Source organism: Monopterus albus, unplaced genomic scaffold (assembly GCF_001952655.1).
Source record: "Monopterus albus unplaced genomic scaffold, M_albus_1.0 scaffold440.1, whole genome shotgun sequence".
NCBI classification, from domain to species: Eukaryota; Metazoa; Chordata; class Actinopteri; order Synbranchiformes; family Synbranchidae; genus Monopterus; species Monopterus albus.
In genome coordinates this window covers 184,354-200,731 of record NW_018128320.1, presented here as the reverse complement: position 1 = coordinate 200,731, position 16,378 = coordinate 184,354, and the positions used below count along the sequence as shown (strand labels likewise).

At 40.7% G+C, this 16,378-nt stretch overlaps 4 protein-coding genes across 7 annotated transcripts in view; 2 read left to right on the top strand and 2 right to left on the bottom strand.

Annotated features, from left to right (window-relative positions):
• Positions 1-387: 387 nt before the first annotated feature.
• Positions 388-3,565, top strand: dnajc28 (DnaJ (Hsp40) homolog, subfamily C, member 28). Of its 4 annotated transcripts, none has more exons than XM_020587143.1 (3): positions 388-558; positions 1,866-3,398; positions 3,476-3,565. In XM_020587143.1, exon 2 carries the CDS (start codon positions 1,879-1,881, stop codon positions 3,034-3,036), a length of 1,158 nt encoding a protein of 385 aa, XP_020442799.1. In that variant the 5' UTR covers positions 388-558; positions 1,866-1,878; the 3' UTR covers positions 3,037-3,398; positions 3,476-3,565. The 4 variants fall into 4 exon arrangements, with proteins under 4 accessions (XP_020442799.1, XP_020442800.1, XP_020442801.1 ...); XM_020587144.1 differs by lacking the exon at positions 388-558 and adding an exon at positions 575-620; XM_020587145.1 differs by lacking the exon at positions 388-558 and adding an exon at positions 648-754.
• LOC109952189 (potassium voltage-gated channel subfamily E member 1-like) lies at positions 3,472-3,934 on the bottom strand. Its single transcript, XM_020587124.1, has one exon. The coding sequence runs from the start codon at positions 3,886-3,888 to the stop codon at positions 3,472-3,474; it is 417 nt and encodes a 138-aa protein (XP_020442780.1). The 5' UTR covers positions 3,889-3,934.
• Positions 3,935-3,941: 7 nt separating this feature from the next.
• LOC109952188 (sodium channel subunit beta-1) lies at positions 3,942-8,075 on the bottom strand. The gene is made up of 5 exons (XM_020587123.1): positions 8,033-8,075; positions 7,479-7,645; positions 6,802-7,036; positions 5,909-6,071; positions 3,942-5,701 (listed from the first exon to the last, which is right to left on the bottom strand). Exons 1-5 carry the CDS (start codon positions 8,073-8,075, stop codon positions 5,656-5,658), a joined length of 654 nt encoding a protein of 217 aa, XP_020442779.1. The 3' UTR covers positions 3,942-5,655.
• A 6,005-nt stretch (positions 8,076-14,080) lies between these two features.
• Positions 14,081-16,378, top strand: part of gramd1a (GRAM domain containing 1A) — a 42,047-nt gene continuing 39,749 nt past the window's right edge. Inside the window, exon 1 of the mRNA XM_020587125.1 lies at positions 14,081-14,923. Within this exon, the coding sequence (XP_020442781.1) occupies positions 14,460-14,923 (464 nt within the window). The 5' untranslated portion in view covers positions 14,081-14,459. The remainder of the gene's footprint in view (positions 14,924-16,378) is intronic.

The window sequence follows — 16,378 nt, the reverse complement described above, 5'->3', positions numbered from 1 at the left end:
GAAGACTATACTTTTTAGTCTCCACTGTCTGTGATTCTGAACTGAATACATTCTGAACTACATATTGTACTACTTCTACTTAACGAAGTTGCAAGCCAGTGACTTCTGTGCCGGTCCCAAGCCCGGATAAATAGAGAGGGTTGCGTCAGGAAGGGCATCTGGCATAAAAACATGCCAAATTTAAACATGCAAATCATCAGTGTGATGGAGCTGCCAGGCAAGAGGTCAAGAGGAAGGCCAAAGAGGAGATATATGGATGTGCTAAAAGAGGACATGAAGTTAATTGGGGTGAGAGTAGAGGATGCTGAGGATAGAGTTAGGTGGAAACAGATGATTCGCTGTGGCGACCCCTAACGGGAACAGCCGAAAGACGAAGAAGAAGGAGGGTATATTTGTATATTTGAGTATTTTACAGTATTGTAGGCTATTAGTACTTTTACATAGGTTATTTATATGAATGCTTCAGTAGGTGGCGGTAGAGCAGTAACACAACATCACTGCAGAGAAATGAAATGGAGGAAGAAGAAGCTGCAGCGAATAACGACAACAGAAAAACAGGTGACTTAAGATTTTCTGTGCCGTTTCCAGTTTGGTGGTGTTTGTCAGTGTGCCACAAAGAGGTTTGTGTTGCAGCTTTCATTGTATATTTAGCGTTAAATACTTTTTCTGGAAATCAGAATCTTTGTGCCGACCTTCTTACCCGGTGCATTACCTGGCTAGCCGAGCTAGAATCACCCTGAAGATGTAACCTCAGGTTTGTCATGGAGCAGTAACTGTGTGGGTCCCGATGAGCAGCATGCAAGGAGAGGGGCCGATGCAAGCTCATCTGGTCTTTAAAAGGAAAATACACCTCTAGACAAGCATGTACTGCGCTTTTTCTAGTGATTGGTGACAGCAGGTCATTGATTTAGTTAGCTTTGTTTTAGCTGTATACACTACACTATAGACTGCTTTTAACATAACTGCATATGTTGTGCTTCCATTAGGAGGCTCATTCTGTTTGTAGGCTCATTCTGTTTGTAGGCTACTGTTGGACTCAAATTAAGGTCTTACTGCAGCTCTGTTCGTTAAACCTAATGCTTTGTTTGCAGACGCCCATTCTGTTTGTAGGCTACTGTTGGACTGAAATTAAGGTCTTACTGCAGCTCTGTCCGTTAAACCTAATGCTTTAGACGTCCTTCAGACGTCTTTAACACCTCTAAACGTTTTATTTTATTGTTTTATCAGTTTAATCTTTATTGTTTTTCTCCTACATTTATATGCCATCATTTCTGTTTGGGGTCTCTGGTGCCTCAGCTCTGAGGTAAAGTACTGACCTCATACACTGAGTTGGCAGGTTATTAAGTAGACCAAGCTAAAATGTATGCAGTCTCATACAACAGCTCTGCAGTATGTCCTCCTCCATAAAGACTGTAATGTTTAGTTTTTGTTGAATTTGTTTCAGAGGTGCTGATTGAACTGTATGATCATTTTAGTTTGTGCTGCTGTTGAATTGTATTACTTTATACTGACAGGTGTTTCTTTTATTTTGTCCACTCCACTTTATCAGTGAGGTGAAGCTAAATGACAGAAACACCTCTGAATAATGCATCACAGTTCAACAGCAGCATAAACTGCAGCCTCCTAAATGATTATATACTTAAATCTCTGAAGCACTAAATAGCTGATTGGATGCTGTATATTAGAGCTCCATTCATTGTTGCAGCTCTACTCTATGCATGGTTGGAGTTGAAACTACTTTTAACTGTACTGCTAGCATTATAAATATGTTAAAAATAAAGATATTCATAATGTCAAGTGGGAGAATGTTGAGCTACCTTTCTTTACAGATAATTTATAAGACTGGGTTTTCTTCAAATCCACAGAACTGTGCCAGAAATGAGCTGCACTTTCCACCTCCTGGCTTCCCACAGTGACTTCTTCTACCATGGCCGTTTTCTGCTTGTCCTGTCTCGACAGCCCCTGTGGCTCAGAGCTCTCAGCTCCAGCCCACAGATCAGCTGCAGCTTACGAGAGAGCTACAGGCTTCTGCAACTGCCTGATGAGGGGCACAGCAGTGCTATGCAGGTGAAAGAGGCCTACCTGCGCCTGGCAAAGCTCTACCACCCAGACTCTGGGGCCCCGACTGCAAATGCAGTGCTGTTTGCTCAGGTTGAAGAAGCCTACCGTGCTGTCCTGGCACATCAGAGCAAGACCAGGAGACCTGATGAAGGCAAAGAAGTGGAAGATGAGGATAAGATCAGAGGTGCAGCACTTCAACACAGACACTACCTCAGCTATGAGGGTATGGGTTCAGGCACACCCAGCCAGCGCAAGCGTCAGTACCAGCAGATTCGTGTCGACCGGGCGTCCGAACAGGTTTTAAACTACTGGCAGAGGGAGCACGAGAGGGCAGCCGCTGCAGAGGGAGCACTGGTGGAACGGGACGTGCGTCAGCGCAGCCAAAAGATCAAGATCACCCAGGCTGTGGAACGGCTTGTGGAGGACCTCATCCAGGAGTCCATGGCCCGCGGAGACTTCAGGAACCTCAGTGGAGCTGGAAAGCCTCTCAACAAGTTTGAGCACAATCCGTATGCTGATCCTATGACTCACAACCTCAACCGCATCCTTATAGACAATGGTTACCAGCCACCCTGGGTCATCACACAGCGCGACATCCGGGAGACCACTGCTCAGATCCGAAGTAGGTTACTGGAGGGAAGGACCAGGTTTGGGGACCCCATGACCCCCAAAGAGCAAAGCCAGTGGGAGCAGCTGTGTGCATCTGTAGAGGAGGACTTGGTGAAACTGAACAAGATGGTGGACAATTACAACCTCATCGTACCAATGCTCAACATGCAAATGGTTCACTTTAGTTTGTCTAGAGAGACTGACCGCGCTGCAAAAGGAGCCCGCCAACACAGACTGGACCAGCAGGCCGAGAGAGAAAAGGATCGACAGAGGAGGAAGGAAGAGAAAAAAAGAGCCAACGCAGTACCTAAGCCTAAAAATACCAAACGAGGCATGATGTCTTGGATACAGAATTGGCTCAGATGAAAAAACTCTGATGAAAAAAGTGAAAAGAAAAATGATTTCAGATCAGTAGTTATTTATTCTTTTCACTCCAACCACTTCCCATGGGGCAGTTTTTCAGACAGACTTGTTCACCTGCTTATTTGCAAACAGTCTGAATCAAAGTTAGAAAAGAAATGATCCACTTTACTACCAGTTTTACTCTGCATTACTACTCTTATTGTCCGGATATGCAGCAATGTGATCAGCTGGAAGAACGGTAGTCACTGTAAAGTCTGAGGAGCTACATGTGTTGTTAACAGAGATTACCACATGGTACAAGTTGTTTCTGTAAAATTACACCAAACACTGTACCTTTTGGTTGCTGTGTAACATTAAAAGTTAAGGTAATTCAAACTCTTGCCTTCTATATTTCTATGTTGACAGTGTTACAATTTTAAATGTGGAAAATGTCTGATTCTAGCCTGGCAGTTGCTGCAGTGTTGCTGGGTTGCAGATGATGACTGGCTCCTTGCTGCAGGCTCTGTTACCTGCGGACTCCCTGTGCAGAGCCTGAGTGGCGGCCCTGGATGGAGTCACCACCTTGGTCCAGTCGTGGGCAATGTACTGGTGGTACAGATCGTGAGAGCTCTCCAGCTTCTTGGAACGAATGTAACTGAGCATGATCCCAAATGTGAAGAAGCTGAACATGCCGACCACCAGAAGGATATACATGATCCCCTCTGACTGCCCTTTGGCTCCAGCCACATGGTGCAGTGCCTGCTGGGTAGTGTAGTTTGGAGTAATTGAGGGAGATGGTATACTTGTTCTGTTGAGGCAGTGCCACAGGAAGGAGAGCAGGAGCGACTGCAGCTCAGTGGTGTTGATGTGCGACATGACTGACCTCTGCTGGATGCTCAGCAAACTGCAACTGAGGAGGAAGGGTAAGTAGTACGGCAAAGATTAATATCTGCAGAAAGTATAGTATAATTTACTATTGTATTATTTAGTGTGATTAAAATCTGATGTATTCCTCCTAACCCACAGCACAAGGCAACAGACAAATAGAAATATGGTTTCTGATTTCCACATGACGACAGGTGCTAAAAGATTTGACATGTTTTCACTTTAAATCATAAATCTTGAGAGGGAAATACTGAGAAATCAATTTCAGGATACTCCATTTCACAGTTAATTTACAAATGTGTATTAAATTCCCTTTTAGTTTGTCATATGTTAAAGTTACACCTGAAATGTGTTTTCTGACTCCCACCCAAAAAAACCTGATCTTTAAAATTGGATGCACATTCTTAAAATATTGGCTGCGCTGAGTTAGTTTTGGTGTCATGACAGTAAAGGTTAAATTATATGGTAATTAATTTGTTCGAATTATATCCACATTAAGATTTCGAGCAGAGCAAAGAAAAGCCTACCTTACAAGGATCTGGAATCTGTTTTTGCATCAGTGATCATTCCAGGTCATGTCTCCAGCAGGACTAGAAGCAGTTGGTAACCTCAGATAAATATGTACAACCCCCGTTCTCTTAGTCACATAATGTGCCCTCCTTCTATACTTTTATGCCAAAAAAAAAAAGCAGCATGTTCAACATGTCAACACGTTTAATGAAACGAGGAGGTCACAGGGCAAAGGCAAAAACTCAGTATACTGAGGCAGTGGTGTACCATGACATACTGTAAATCAGTGTCCTGTACTGGTGTAGTATTGTCCCATGTATTTAAAATTTTCTAATGCCCACATTCTGCAGCAGGAGTGTGTGCGGATGGTGCCGTGCTGACACAGGAGAACAAAGTTGCTTTCAGACCAGAGGACCGTCTGCAGCACAGCTCAGACTGGATTGAGTTACAGCACAATCACCCCCAAATGACCTTTAACTCACTGTTCTGTTGTAATTGTGTGTGTGTGTGTGTGTGTGTGTGTGTGTGTGTGTTGCCCGAAACCTACCACAGAGTAGTATTAGTGATAGTGATATATGCAGATAAATATTTTTGTACTCTATTCCACAGTGAGATTAGCAGGCACAGCAGTAGTTTGGTAAAGAGATCAGTGTTGTTTATTTTCCCACTGAGTATTAAAAAGAAAACACACATTACACAGCATTTGCACTAAACTGTCTTTGGCAACATCCTGAAAACAAGGGTGGTTCCTCAACAGTGACTCATTGTCAAAGTTAACACTGAGAAGTTCATTAGTTTCTACACTTAAGTAACTGCCCACACAGCACGCGCAGTGCACAAAAAACCCATTTACTTTATTCTGCTTCAGTTTTTGCTTTCTTTTTTTTAAATCCACAAACCTTCGGGCATTTAGTAGCATGACACCTTAGATACCTCGTTTCACTGACATCTAAGGGATTTCTCTCCTGCCTGCTGCCACTTAAACCATCAGCTTTTGCAGCCAGTCAACCATGCAGGTTGCATGCACATGTGTGCGTGTCCAGGCCGTTTAAACGCAACCTTCAGCTTGAATCTTGCAAAGATTTCTTTTTACCTGGTGGATACACAATTAAAAATAACACAATTACAGAGATGTGGTTATGTACTGTATGTCATATCATCCTAATCTGATCATATTATCCTACATTTTGCTAAAGCAAATATTTTTGAGAGCCTGTGAATGTTGGTAAATCTGACTGACCCATGATGTTATTCCAGCTGCACCCTGTCGCAGTTGTCTTTAGGTTCTAACAGTCTGGAAATGTAAAGAGAAATGTGAGCTATTCAGATGTGAGAAACAGAACAGATTAAATCATAACAAATCCCTCAAACTTTATTTAGTAAAAATTACATTTATATAAACTGTTAAATGACAGTATATTATACTAAAGTGTATGTCATTAACATCCCGGACCCCATGATTCACCTTAGTAATACAGCACAATAAAGACAAATGACTCACGCTGTCTTCTGAGCCTTGAGAGCTTTACGGGCCTCTTGAGCCTCGTGCTCATTTGAAATCTTCTTGTAGCAGTAGACCAGAACCGCAATGAGCCACAGCTGCAGAACCACGATCAGCACACACATCATTATCTCTGAGATCACCGCTGTCAGCTCCCGATTGGCTGGGAAAGCGCATCCACAATGTAGCGTTACGCAGGAAATGTTTTTTGTGCAGATACTTAAAAACACATGAAGGTAAAGCTGCTCTAGAGTCAGAAGCCAACAGTTGAGATAATGTTCAGGTGAAACACCCAAGAGCCACAGTGTTCCATTGCACAAGTTCACTAATTGGCAAATAGCTAAGAAGGAATTCTGCCAAAAATATAGATTAAATTAGAAATCTTTTTTCTTTGATTCATTTCTGGCTGACCTTAAGACCCACTGAGTGAGACCAAGGAAACTCACTGTTAACCACCATGGCTAAGTTAAGATGCTAATGGCCTTGAGCTGCAGATCCTCAAATGGCTGCTACATGTGAGCTCCAGGAAAACTCCAAAATAGGGGGGAATCCTAAATTGCCTCATGAAGGCAAAGTCAGTGTAATTACCCCATCTTTGGCTCTCAAAAGCTAATTTCAGTCACTGTAATATTTGTCATAATATGATGACTTTTTGAAATCTTAGAGGGCCAAAGTTCTGTCCCTGTTCAAGCCACTTCCATCTTTAATTGTTCACTGTATATTCCCACAGAAATAGAATTATGTTTTGGATTATTCATCAACTCCACTCTGGATCTGCTTTATTTCCCAAATTTGTGAATTATAAGAACTGTATAATATTAGCCCTTAGTATTTTGACTTAAGTGAAAGATCTGAGTACTACTTCTGCCTTTTCACAGGTACACCCTCCTCACCTACAGCCACCACGCTGAGCTCCACCTCCTTTGTCACAGTGACGTGCTCCTCAGCTAGCGGCAGGAGGAGGGTGCGGTGGAAGGTGCAGCGGAATGTCCCCGTGTCATTGAAGGTGACGTTGTGGATGTAAATGGTTCCAGTCTGAATATCGTGGTTTTGTGTCCCGTGCCACTCCAGACGGTTATGAAAATCTTCATGGAGGATCTCGGCACTCGGGTGGTCATAGTGGAAAATCTGGGAGAAGGAATAAACTTTATGAATATTCTTGTCATTAAGATGATAGGATTAGACAGTAAGGTGTATATTCTTTTAGATTTTGTGGTGTATAACATGGTAATAAATTATGTCCTCCTGTATACTATCTATCTGTCTGTCTGTCTGAACCACATATATTTTTCACAGCAAATTCTAAAAGTGTCAAAAGTTTATGGAAAACTAACAAAATACAAATGACAAATATAGTACTTCAGAACAAGGTTAATGACTTTGAAAACTGTGACAAATTAAAAAACAGTAACAGCCTGCTAAATTATTTTTCCATCAGCTTCAGTGGCACAGTTTCAGAGCTGCTCAAGGGCATCTTGAGAGTAAAAGAGAGCCCTTTTTATTCAGAAATCCCAACCAGATTTAATGGACAACTCAAACCAATAATCTCAAAGACTGTGTTGACACTCACATGCCTGAACTCCTCCTCTCCCAGGGGTTTGAAGTGCCAGTCTACGGTGGTTTGGGCAGAGACCTCCTCTCTTCTTTTACAGGAAATGCAGCCCATCAAAAATCCTCCTCCCGCCACAGCCTCGGTCAGGGAGTCCACCTCCGCACAGCCGCTGTGGCATGGAGACACTGCAGGAGAAAAGACACTGGTTAAAGAGGAGTAAGAGATAGAGTATTAATGAAAATCCCAAAAAATAAATTATAGTTTCCTTTTTTTAGGTGATTTCTCAACTGAAATGATTAAATACAATATACTTTAAGATTTTAGGTAAATTAAAGTCTTTCAAATAAATTTTTAGAGAAATGTTGATTTAATGAAAATGTAATTAGCTGTGTTAATAGTCTATTAATATCCTTTCTTACAGTAATTAGAATTTGTGTTATTTCATCTGAAGGTTCTGAGAACGTAGACAACAATGACATCACCTCACTTAAAATGGTCACACTCATATGTGCAACTTCAACCACTGACATCAATAGTTTCTCATAAAGCTAAGAGTGTAATTGTGGACTTACCAAAAAGACTGAAGACAACCAAAAGAGACAAGTGATAGTTCATTTCTGCTGAAGCAACTTGTCAGCCACAAAATGTTGAACTTTCCTTGAAGTAAACTTGACAAGAAATATCTGAAGTGACTGGGATTACATTACTGACATAACGCCTCTTAGTTCCTGATTCATTCCACGTTCCTCACAACAAACCAGTCCAAGTTTTGATCCAGACTGTCCATTAGTTCAACGACCTTATATTCATAGACTGTTTACAAAAAACCCCAGCGACTCTGTGTTTCTTAGCAGTGTGTCTCCCCTCAGTCCTGTCCGACTTTAAGGCAGCTATATTTAGAACGTGTGAATCCAGCAGAGTTGGACGTTTTGACTCTGAAACCCGAGATGATGAGACCTGATCCATAACTGCACCCTGTCTGCCCAAATCAAGCCCACAGACATGTTTATTCTAACTTCTAGATTGATGAAGGAATATTCTCTCAAACAGGAAAAGGTCATACCTTTAAAGCTGATTTATTTATTTTGTTCATTATAAATACTTTGAAAAGTAAATTAGGTGTTAGTGAAAGGCTTAAATACTTATGCAGATTTCTGTGTTATAATTAATTATAATTTTTGCCAAAATGTATTGAGTCTGTTGTATGTGGTGGATTTTCTATTTCTATTTCTATTTTGATTTTAAAAAAGAGGAGCAGCAGGTCTGGTGTGCAAAATACTCCCTGGCATGCATGAACAAATGTTTTTGGACAAACACCTGCTTGGCGTGAAGCAAACAGCCATGCAGGACTTAGATATACGTAGTTATGCTTGATGTTTTAATGTAATATAGTTTTTATCTATGTAAATGAATGTTCTGTACTGTTACTCGTCGTCAAAAGTGAGGGTTCGCGGGCAGCTGCATCCCTCTGGCAGGAAGGGGGGGGGGGCATTGGGCTACATTGTACTGTATATCTTTTATTCTGATAGTGATTCTAACAGTGTCTATACAATGCAGTATGTTATGTCAGACCCGTAGGTCACCCATAGTCATACTCCTTCAGAAGTCACCAAAGTTTAAGTTAAACTTGCTGCAGATGTGGTTTAACTGAGGTTTAAGGTCATAACGTTCAGTATAAGATTTATACAGCTCAACTCAAGTTTCACATCTTTCACTGCGTATGCTTCTTTTGAAGGCAACACTATAATCAAGTGTATAATTGTGTAAATACAATAAATGGTGTCACATCCTCCACAAGAAATTTTTGATGCAAGACAACCTGCCCACCTACAGTTACCAGTGAAAAAGCAGTTGGTAATAAAGCACCTCCACCAGGTTACAAGGATAACACATGGTCAGTCTGCCAGAAATGTAAAAGTCACAGAAACACATACTTTTATTTTCAGGCACAGATTTACTCAATTATTTCTGACTACAGAGTCTGAATGACTAAAAATTTGTTAGAAATTTTGTACCACGAACACAACAGTGTCATGACAGGTTCCCCATCGTTCATCATGTGGGATTAAATATCAGAAGGAAATTATTTAATCTGTAATCATTTTCTATTTAACTCCATTGACTTAAATATTTCAATATCTTCTCATTAATTGACCTTTTTCAGTCTGGGTCTGTGAATGATACATGGCCTACGCATCCATTATCAATAAAACATTTACCAACCTGTTTCACACAGCCTTCACTAAACATTTTCCTCTTTTCTTCTTGTTCAGTGACTAACACCAGAGAAGGTCACATGTTGTAACACATGTAGCTGCCTTCTTAGCACTTTTCATATCTCTTATCAGTCTGACTATCAGTCAATGTCAGTCAACTGGTCAGTCAGAAAAACAAGGCCATTTAAGTCAAGGCTGAAAAAACAGACAGTGACGGAAAGCGTCAGTATTCATGCTGATGGTGACAAAAAGAATCATGAGCTAGATACAGCCAGCGTGCTGACGTGATGAATGTAATTAGGTTTTTTAAATGTAATTTTAAAAGGGAAATGCCTTGTCACAGTTGAAATTGAACTTGTCTGACTCTAAGCCATGAAATCATTGAAAAAATACACATCATGTACAGTGGGAGGATATATAAGATGTGTTTCTGCTGGCTAAGCTCTGTGTGTGTGTTTGAGTGTTTTGGCTGTGTTGGAGGTCAGCGATGCTATTAATCTTGTGGTGGTCTATGACTGATAATGACAATAAAAAGCCAGAGCAAATGAAAATGATGCACACATGACCAAGAGAGGGTGAAAGAAATGGGGGTTAGCCCACTTGTGATGGGAAATAAAAGCATATGTGTGCATTGTGTAGTGGGCTGAACCTCTGTCATCCTATAGATGCATACACACAGTGACACACCTCCTCTCTTGCTGTGCTAGTGATGTTTTTGTTTTTTTTAGCACAGATCGCGTTTCTAGTCCTGGATTCAGCAGCCAGAAGTGCTCAGCAACGCAACTCCCTGTAGCACGGAGCAGTTTCTTGCCCGGACTGCATATGTAAAACAGACCTCAGCTCTCTGTTCTGAAGTGGAGCTGGTGAAATGCTGATTTCAGGAGGCAGTCTCAGGGAGTGACTGAACTGGAGGTGCCTTGTGAACCTACGGAGAATATGAAATTGCCAAGTCATTGTGATGCTTTACCATTGATTTGAAATGATACAGAGGCAACTGCTGGCTGAAGACCAGACTGGCGAACAGGTAAGGACATATTCATTACAACAAAACATCTGCAGATTTTTAGGGTATACGTTGTTAAATGCTGTATATTCATTTTTAATAAGTACTTACATGAAATGATCAGTCTGACTTTGTTTCTCTCAAGGCTGCAAATGTATCCGTTTTGTAGCTTGTAAAGTTTAGTGTGAGGCTATCTGCCCTGTTGTGTATTTTTAACATATCCAGACTGCCCAACATTGTGAAAATAAAACTGACAGATGATAAAGTTGTACAGGAGAAGTGCTTCCTCTACAGTACACTAAAACTGCTGGGATCTTTTAAATCCATGAGAGCTGAAATGATAAGCTGATTAGTTGATCACTATTTGGATAATTGAATAAATATTTAAGAATTTTTCATGTAAAAATTTGCTTGATCTAGCTTCTGAATTGTGAGGATTTGTTGCATTTCTTTGTGATGGTAAACTGAATGTCTTTTGGTTTTGGACTGTTGCTCAGATGAATCAATGCTTTGAGCTTTAAGAAACTGTGGTGGATGTTCTGCTATAATACAAATAATTTTCTTAAATAATATAAGCATTTGCAATTATGTTCTCATTTAGTAATAAAATAAATAAATTAATTAATCAACTAATGAAAAATATTGCTGATTAATCAAGAACAGCCCTAAAATCAACTAGATTTCAGGTTCTCTAATCTCTGACAAGCTAGATTTTAATGTACTGGTAAAAATCTCTGTGTTGATGCATCATCCTAGCTGAAGATGTATGCTCTTTTTTTCAGACAAGGTGACCTGTCATTGGAACTATTTATTGGAAGAGAAGATATCCAATATCTTACATGCTGCATCTAGCCTAGCTCATGAGTCCATGTGAAGCGATGCTGCTGCAGGAGGAAGGTGAGATGAACATGTCACATACCTTTTAGCTGACTATGCATTTCTGCTTAAGACTCACCAACCTCACATATAGCTTTATAGCAATTTAGTGAGATAAAGTATAAGGCAATAGTCATCAAATAATGACTGCACACAACCTTGTTAGACACATGGTGGCGCAATGTTTCTGTCCAATAATTTTGGTCACATAACAGCTCCCTTCAAATTAACTTTGAAAGTATGCTAAACCTGTGGTTTTATCTGTATTTGTTGTTCAAGGTGTACTGAGAAAACCTGCTGTGTTAAAAAGTATAAACACCCTCGTCTTCTCGCCACATCCTCTGAACAGTTAGTCCGGACTGTGCCACAAAGTTTTGCCGGAGGGGTGTGTAGCTTGTTTTTGCCGGTGGTGGTTATGTTTTGTTGCATAAAAATAAACGTTTTTAATAATTAATAGTACATAGATATTTTAAGAGGTTGTGTGTCGATGTTGTATTAAAACATATAGCATGGATAATACTTTTCTTGACGAGACTCCTGGTAACCCCCCCGTACAAGTTAATCGCCCGACTAACTGACTCCGTTCCTTTTCACTTTTCGTCAAAAAAGGTTTGTCTGTCACTAAAGGCGAGACAGTGCACAACAGATGCTAAGCTAGTTTTGGCCATTAACTTTAAATTTTGTTTGATAACAGTGTTTTGTAATGGTGTATTTTAAAGTGAGAATGGAAGAAGTATTTTCACTGTTAGATATTAAATCTTACTAGGCAGATAGTTAACGTTATCTTTATTGTGAACTGCTGGCCTTCAGAGGTCGGGGGTTAACGTTAGCTAAACCTGGCTGTCATTGACGTTAGCTGGCTAAAGGCTAATTGTTGTCTGCAGCCGGCAGATGCTTCTAACAATGCTGATGTGTTCCTGTGAAAAAGTGGATTTTAACCTTACTTCCCGCACAGTATCTCGGCTTGTTTTTGAGGCCGAACAAGAGAACAGAAACGGAGGAAACTCATCCAATGGGAGGTAGGAATTCAAACTAGTTTTCCCAGGCTGTAAAGGGTTTCTCATCTGTCATATTAAACGATTCTTTTCTTTGTGGCCTTTGCTCTTTTGGATGTTCAGCTGTACAGAATACCATGTCAACAAATATCATACAGAATACCATGTCAACAAATATCAGTGTTTGGCTGTTTCATATTAACGCAGATCATTTCTTAAGTCAGAATGAATAGCGCAGCAACTAATGTTGAGCAATGAACTTGATACCACGGGATCAGCAGTTCTGAACACTTGCTTCTCACTGCAGAAGGTGGAATTTGCCCCTTTGCACCATAGTGTTGTGCATCTGAAATGGCTGTTGTCAGTGTGTAAAAGCTTTAAGATGGCTTGTGTTATACCAGGCTTATGTCAACCAAAGAGTGGAGGCTGCACAGGTATTATGGTGTATTACTCTGGACAAACAAGTCTGTGCCAAGATTGTTCGTGTTCAAACAGATCACAGTAAATACTATCAGGAGAGCCTGGTTCCTTGGCTTGGAAGTGCCTGCTTTGAAGGCAGACAATGAAGTGATACTCACACAACCCTTTTCTCTTGGTGGACACATCCGCTGTGCATTTTCATGTAGTTATGACCTTGGTATCCTTTAGTGGCAATTAGACCTTGTAGAGCTATGTATTTTAGAAGGGTGTGTTCTTTATGTCTGCTGCAGTGTCTGGTAGTTGCTGTGTGAGATTGCGTGTTTGTTCTCTCTGGACAGTTTAAGGATCAGCTTTGTTTTTGTAAGTCAAGGTTTGGAATTGCTGGCTTTTTAGACAGAGCACCTGCTTATTTTTGGTCTAGGAACCATTTGTGTCATCCTCTCTTGCAACACACAGGAATTAAATTTTTCTTGAAGTTTGTTACTGTTCACTAATAAACAAACAGTGACTGGTGTCTGTTAACCTCAGTCACCCAGTTTTAGCCATTTCTGAGTTACTTGAAGGGAGAAATCCTTAATGATGCTACTACAATAAAACAGGGTAAAATAATGCTATAATATGAACAACACCACCATAATAAATCCTATTGATCAACTTCTAACAGGAACAGTATTTCCCATCACCATTGTCATATGATACTACATATTCCCAGAACTCTCAGAACAGAGTGTCAAGGTCCAGACAGAAATAGCCATAGTCACAGCTCTTTCTGTTAGTGGGAATCTTGAGCAGTTAATATTTTAAGAAAAAACATACAATATAATGGTAGTTAGCTGTAGGCCAGCCTTATGAATGCAAAGTTTCTGCTTTTTCACTCCTCAGGAAGCTACTTCCAGACACAGGTCTATGTTTGTGTAACGCTTCAGCTCTTGCAAAGATGAACCTGATTATGCCAATGCAAACTTGAAGTCTGCCAAAGGGAGGGGAAGAGAGAAGTTCTGAAGAAAGAGTGGCACTGGACAGTGCAAGAGGTGCAGAAGAGGAAGAGGTGGGGCACAAAGCTGAACACAGAAGAGGATGACAGAACATTTTCCACAAAGTTAGCCACATGTGGATAACATGTGGATAACCCAAATAGAAGGCCTGTGAAATGTTCTGACAGGTTTCCTCCCAGCTTCTTGCTGCATCATTTTTGACTGTGAAGGAACACCCACACTACTTAACTTGTGATCTGTTCTGCGTTTTTAATTTACTTGCCTGGTGTAATGACACATCCTAAGTTCACAGGAAATATGAGGAATACTGAATCATCTTTAGTTATGGTCAGTCTACTTTAAAAACTCAGAATTGAATTTGCCTGGAGTACTTGATGTGTTTACTGATTTTTTTTCTGAAATATATGAAACACAAGTATGACCAGAATATTGGTCAGTCCTTGTTTGGTGCCCTTGACTTGACTGAGATGCAAAAAAAGCCCTGAAAAGCTGTGATGTTGACTATGTCCTCTCCCGTGGGACCAGACGGTATCAATGTGGCTCAGCCCATCCCCATCCCAACTCTGACTGTCCTGCCACCATCCTCGGATACAGAGTCCCGGTCACGCTCACCTAGCCCCAGATCATCACGCATCAGCCGCTACCGCTCATCCCGCCACAGTAGGACTCGAACCAAGAAACGAAATGAGGAGGACCAAGGCTGTGCTCTTAAACAGGTTAAAACACCACAAATTGTAATAGAGGAGACTGCGGATAAGGGCGCCATTTGCCAGCGCAGCCCCTCGCCCGCCCCCTCTGTGACTCAGATGGAGGCGGAAGAGAAAGGTCAGGACAGCCCTCCACAGGACCTCCTCCTGCCACCATCTCGCTCATGGTCTCGTAGTCCCTCTCCCAGCCAACGTTCCCGTTGGTCCCTCAGGAGCCTGCTCAGCAGAGACTCTGAATGGGACAGCTGCAGGTTAGTGTGCTGAATTCATCCCAGGTAACACCCGTGTAAAACAAGTTATGATGAAAGGAATAATGAAATGCAGCACTAGTTGCAGCAGTTGTTTATTCTATCACTAGCAAAGGGCCCAAACTAGTGTTTTTTTTTCTTTTTCAGTTGAAGATTCTTTCTTTGAAGGTGGGCTCAGTAATCTGACAGTAGCAGCACCACACGGTGTTCAGTATCTTACAGCAGAGCGTCCATTCAGCCAACATCCTGTTTGACTGTCTCTTGGGTATTCAACACTTATGGCTCTGTTAAACCTCAGCCAATTTGCATTCAGGCTTACTGAGTTCAGATTTGCCTGAAGTCACTGACTGGATTGTGCATGTTGGTGGGAAAGAGAAAGGCCTTGCATCTGACAGATTTAAAATTGGTCAACTTTTTTCAAATGCTATTTGAGGTCAAGTGCTTTGGAACATAATGGCTTTAATTAGCCATTTGCTAAAACTCATGAGAAAAGATTACATTTTTAAAATCCTGACTGAATTAATTCATGGTATGCTATGATGCCAAATAAAAAAGCAGGCCAACACTCAGATGGTAGAATTGAAGTGGCGAAACAAGAAAGCAGGCCTACTACATCTGTCCTGGTATTTCAAAAGAATAGCATCAATCTTTAGGATAAACAGCCTATTTAAATTAATGAAATACAAAGGTTGCATACACTGTAAATAAACTGAAAAACAGAGCTGGGACAGTCACAAAGAGCCAGGGGTGGGGTTTATGCACCATTTATATGTCCTCTGAATCATGACATCACCTTCAGCCAATGAGAGTGGGCTCTTAGTCTGATGATGTCATGTGAGTCCAATCAGAGGACGATGGTGGGCACCACTGCAGTGGGCTACAGAGGGTGATTCTCTCTTGTACTCCATATAAACAGCTGTGCCATTATCCTCTTCATATATGCATAATTTTATTGACCCAGTTATATTGTTGAATATTAATGAAACTTAATTTTCGGTCTTGGACAGTTTGGATTTGATAGTGACCATTTACAGTGGCAAAACAGATGTTTATATATCTTAAAAAGCTAGTGAAAATGTTAGGGGTTAAGTGATATTAACAGCAAGAAATGGCTAGGGTTATGTACACCATAAGAAAGACAATCTATAATCCTACTCACACTTAGCACTAAGATCATTGTTGGTTATCTAACTTTGGAGTTTCAAAATTCAAACCAACTTTAAATTTAAGTTATGTCAAGAAAAGACTTTGGTTTGGATTTATTTGTCAAATAGACAACCATAAAAAGGATTGCTGTACAAAGATTACTGTACTTCTGTTACACTACTGCTAGTATTGTCACGATACCAACATTTTGGTACCGGTACCAAAATGTATTTCGATACTTTCGATACTTTTGGATAGTTTTTCAGATAAAAAGAGAACGCAAAAAATGTCATTACTGACTTTATTTTAATA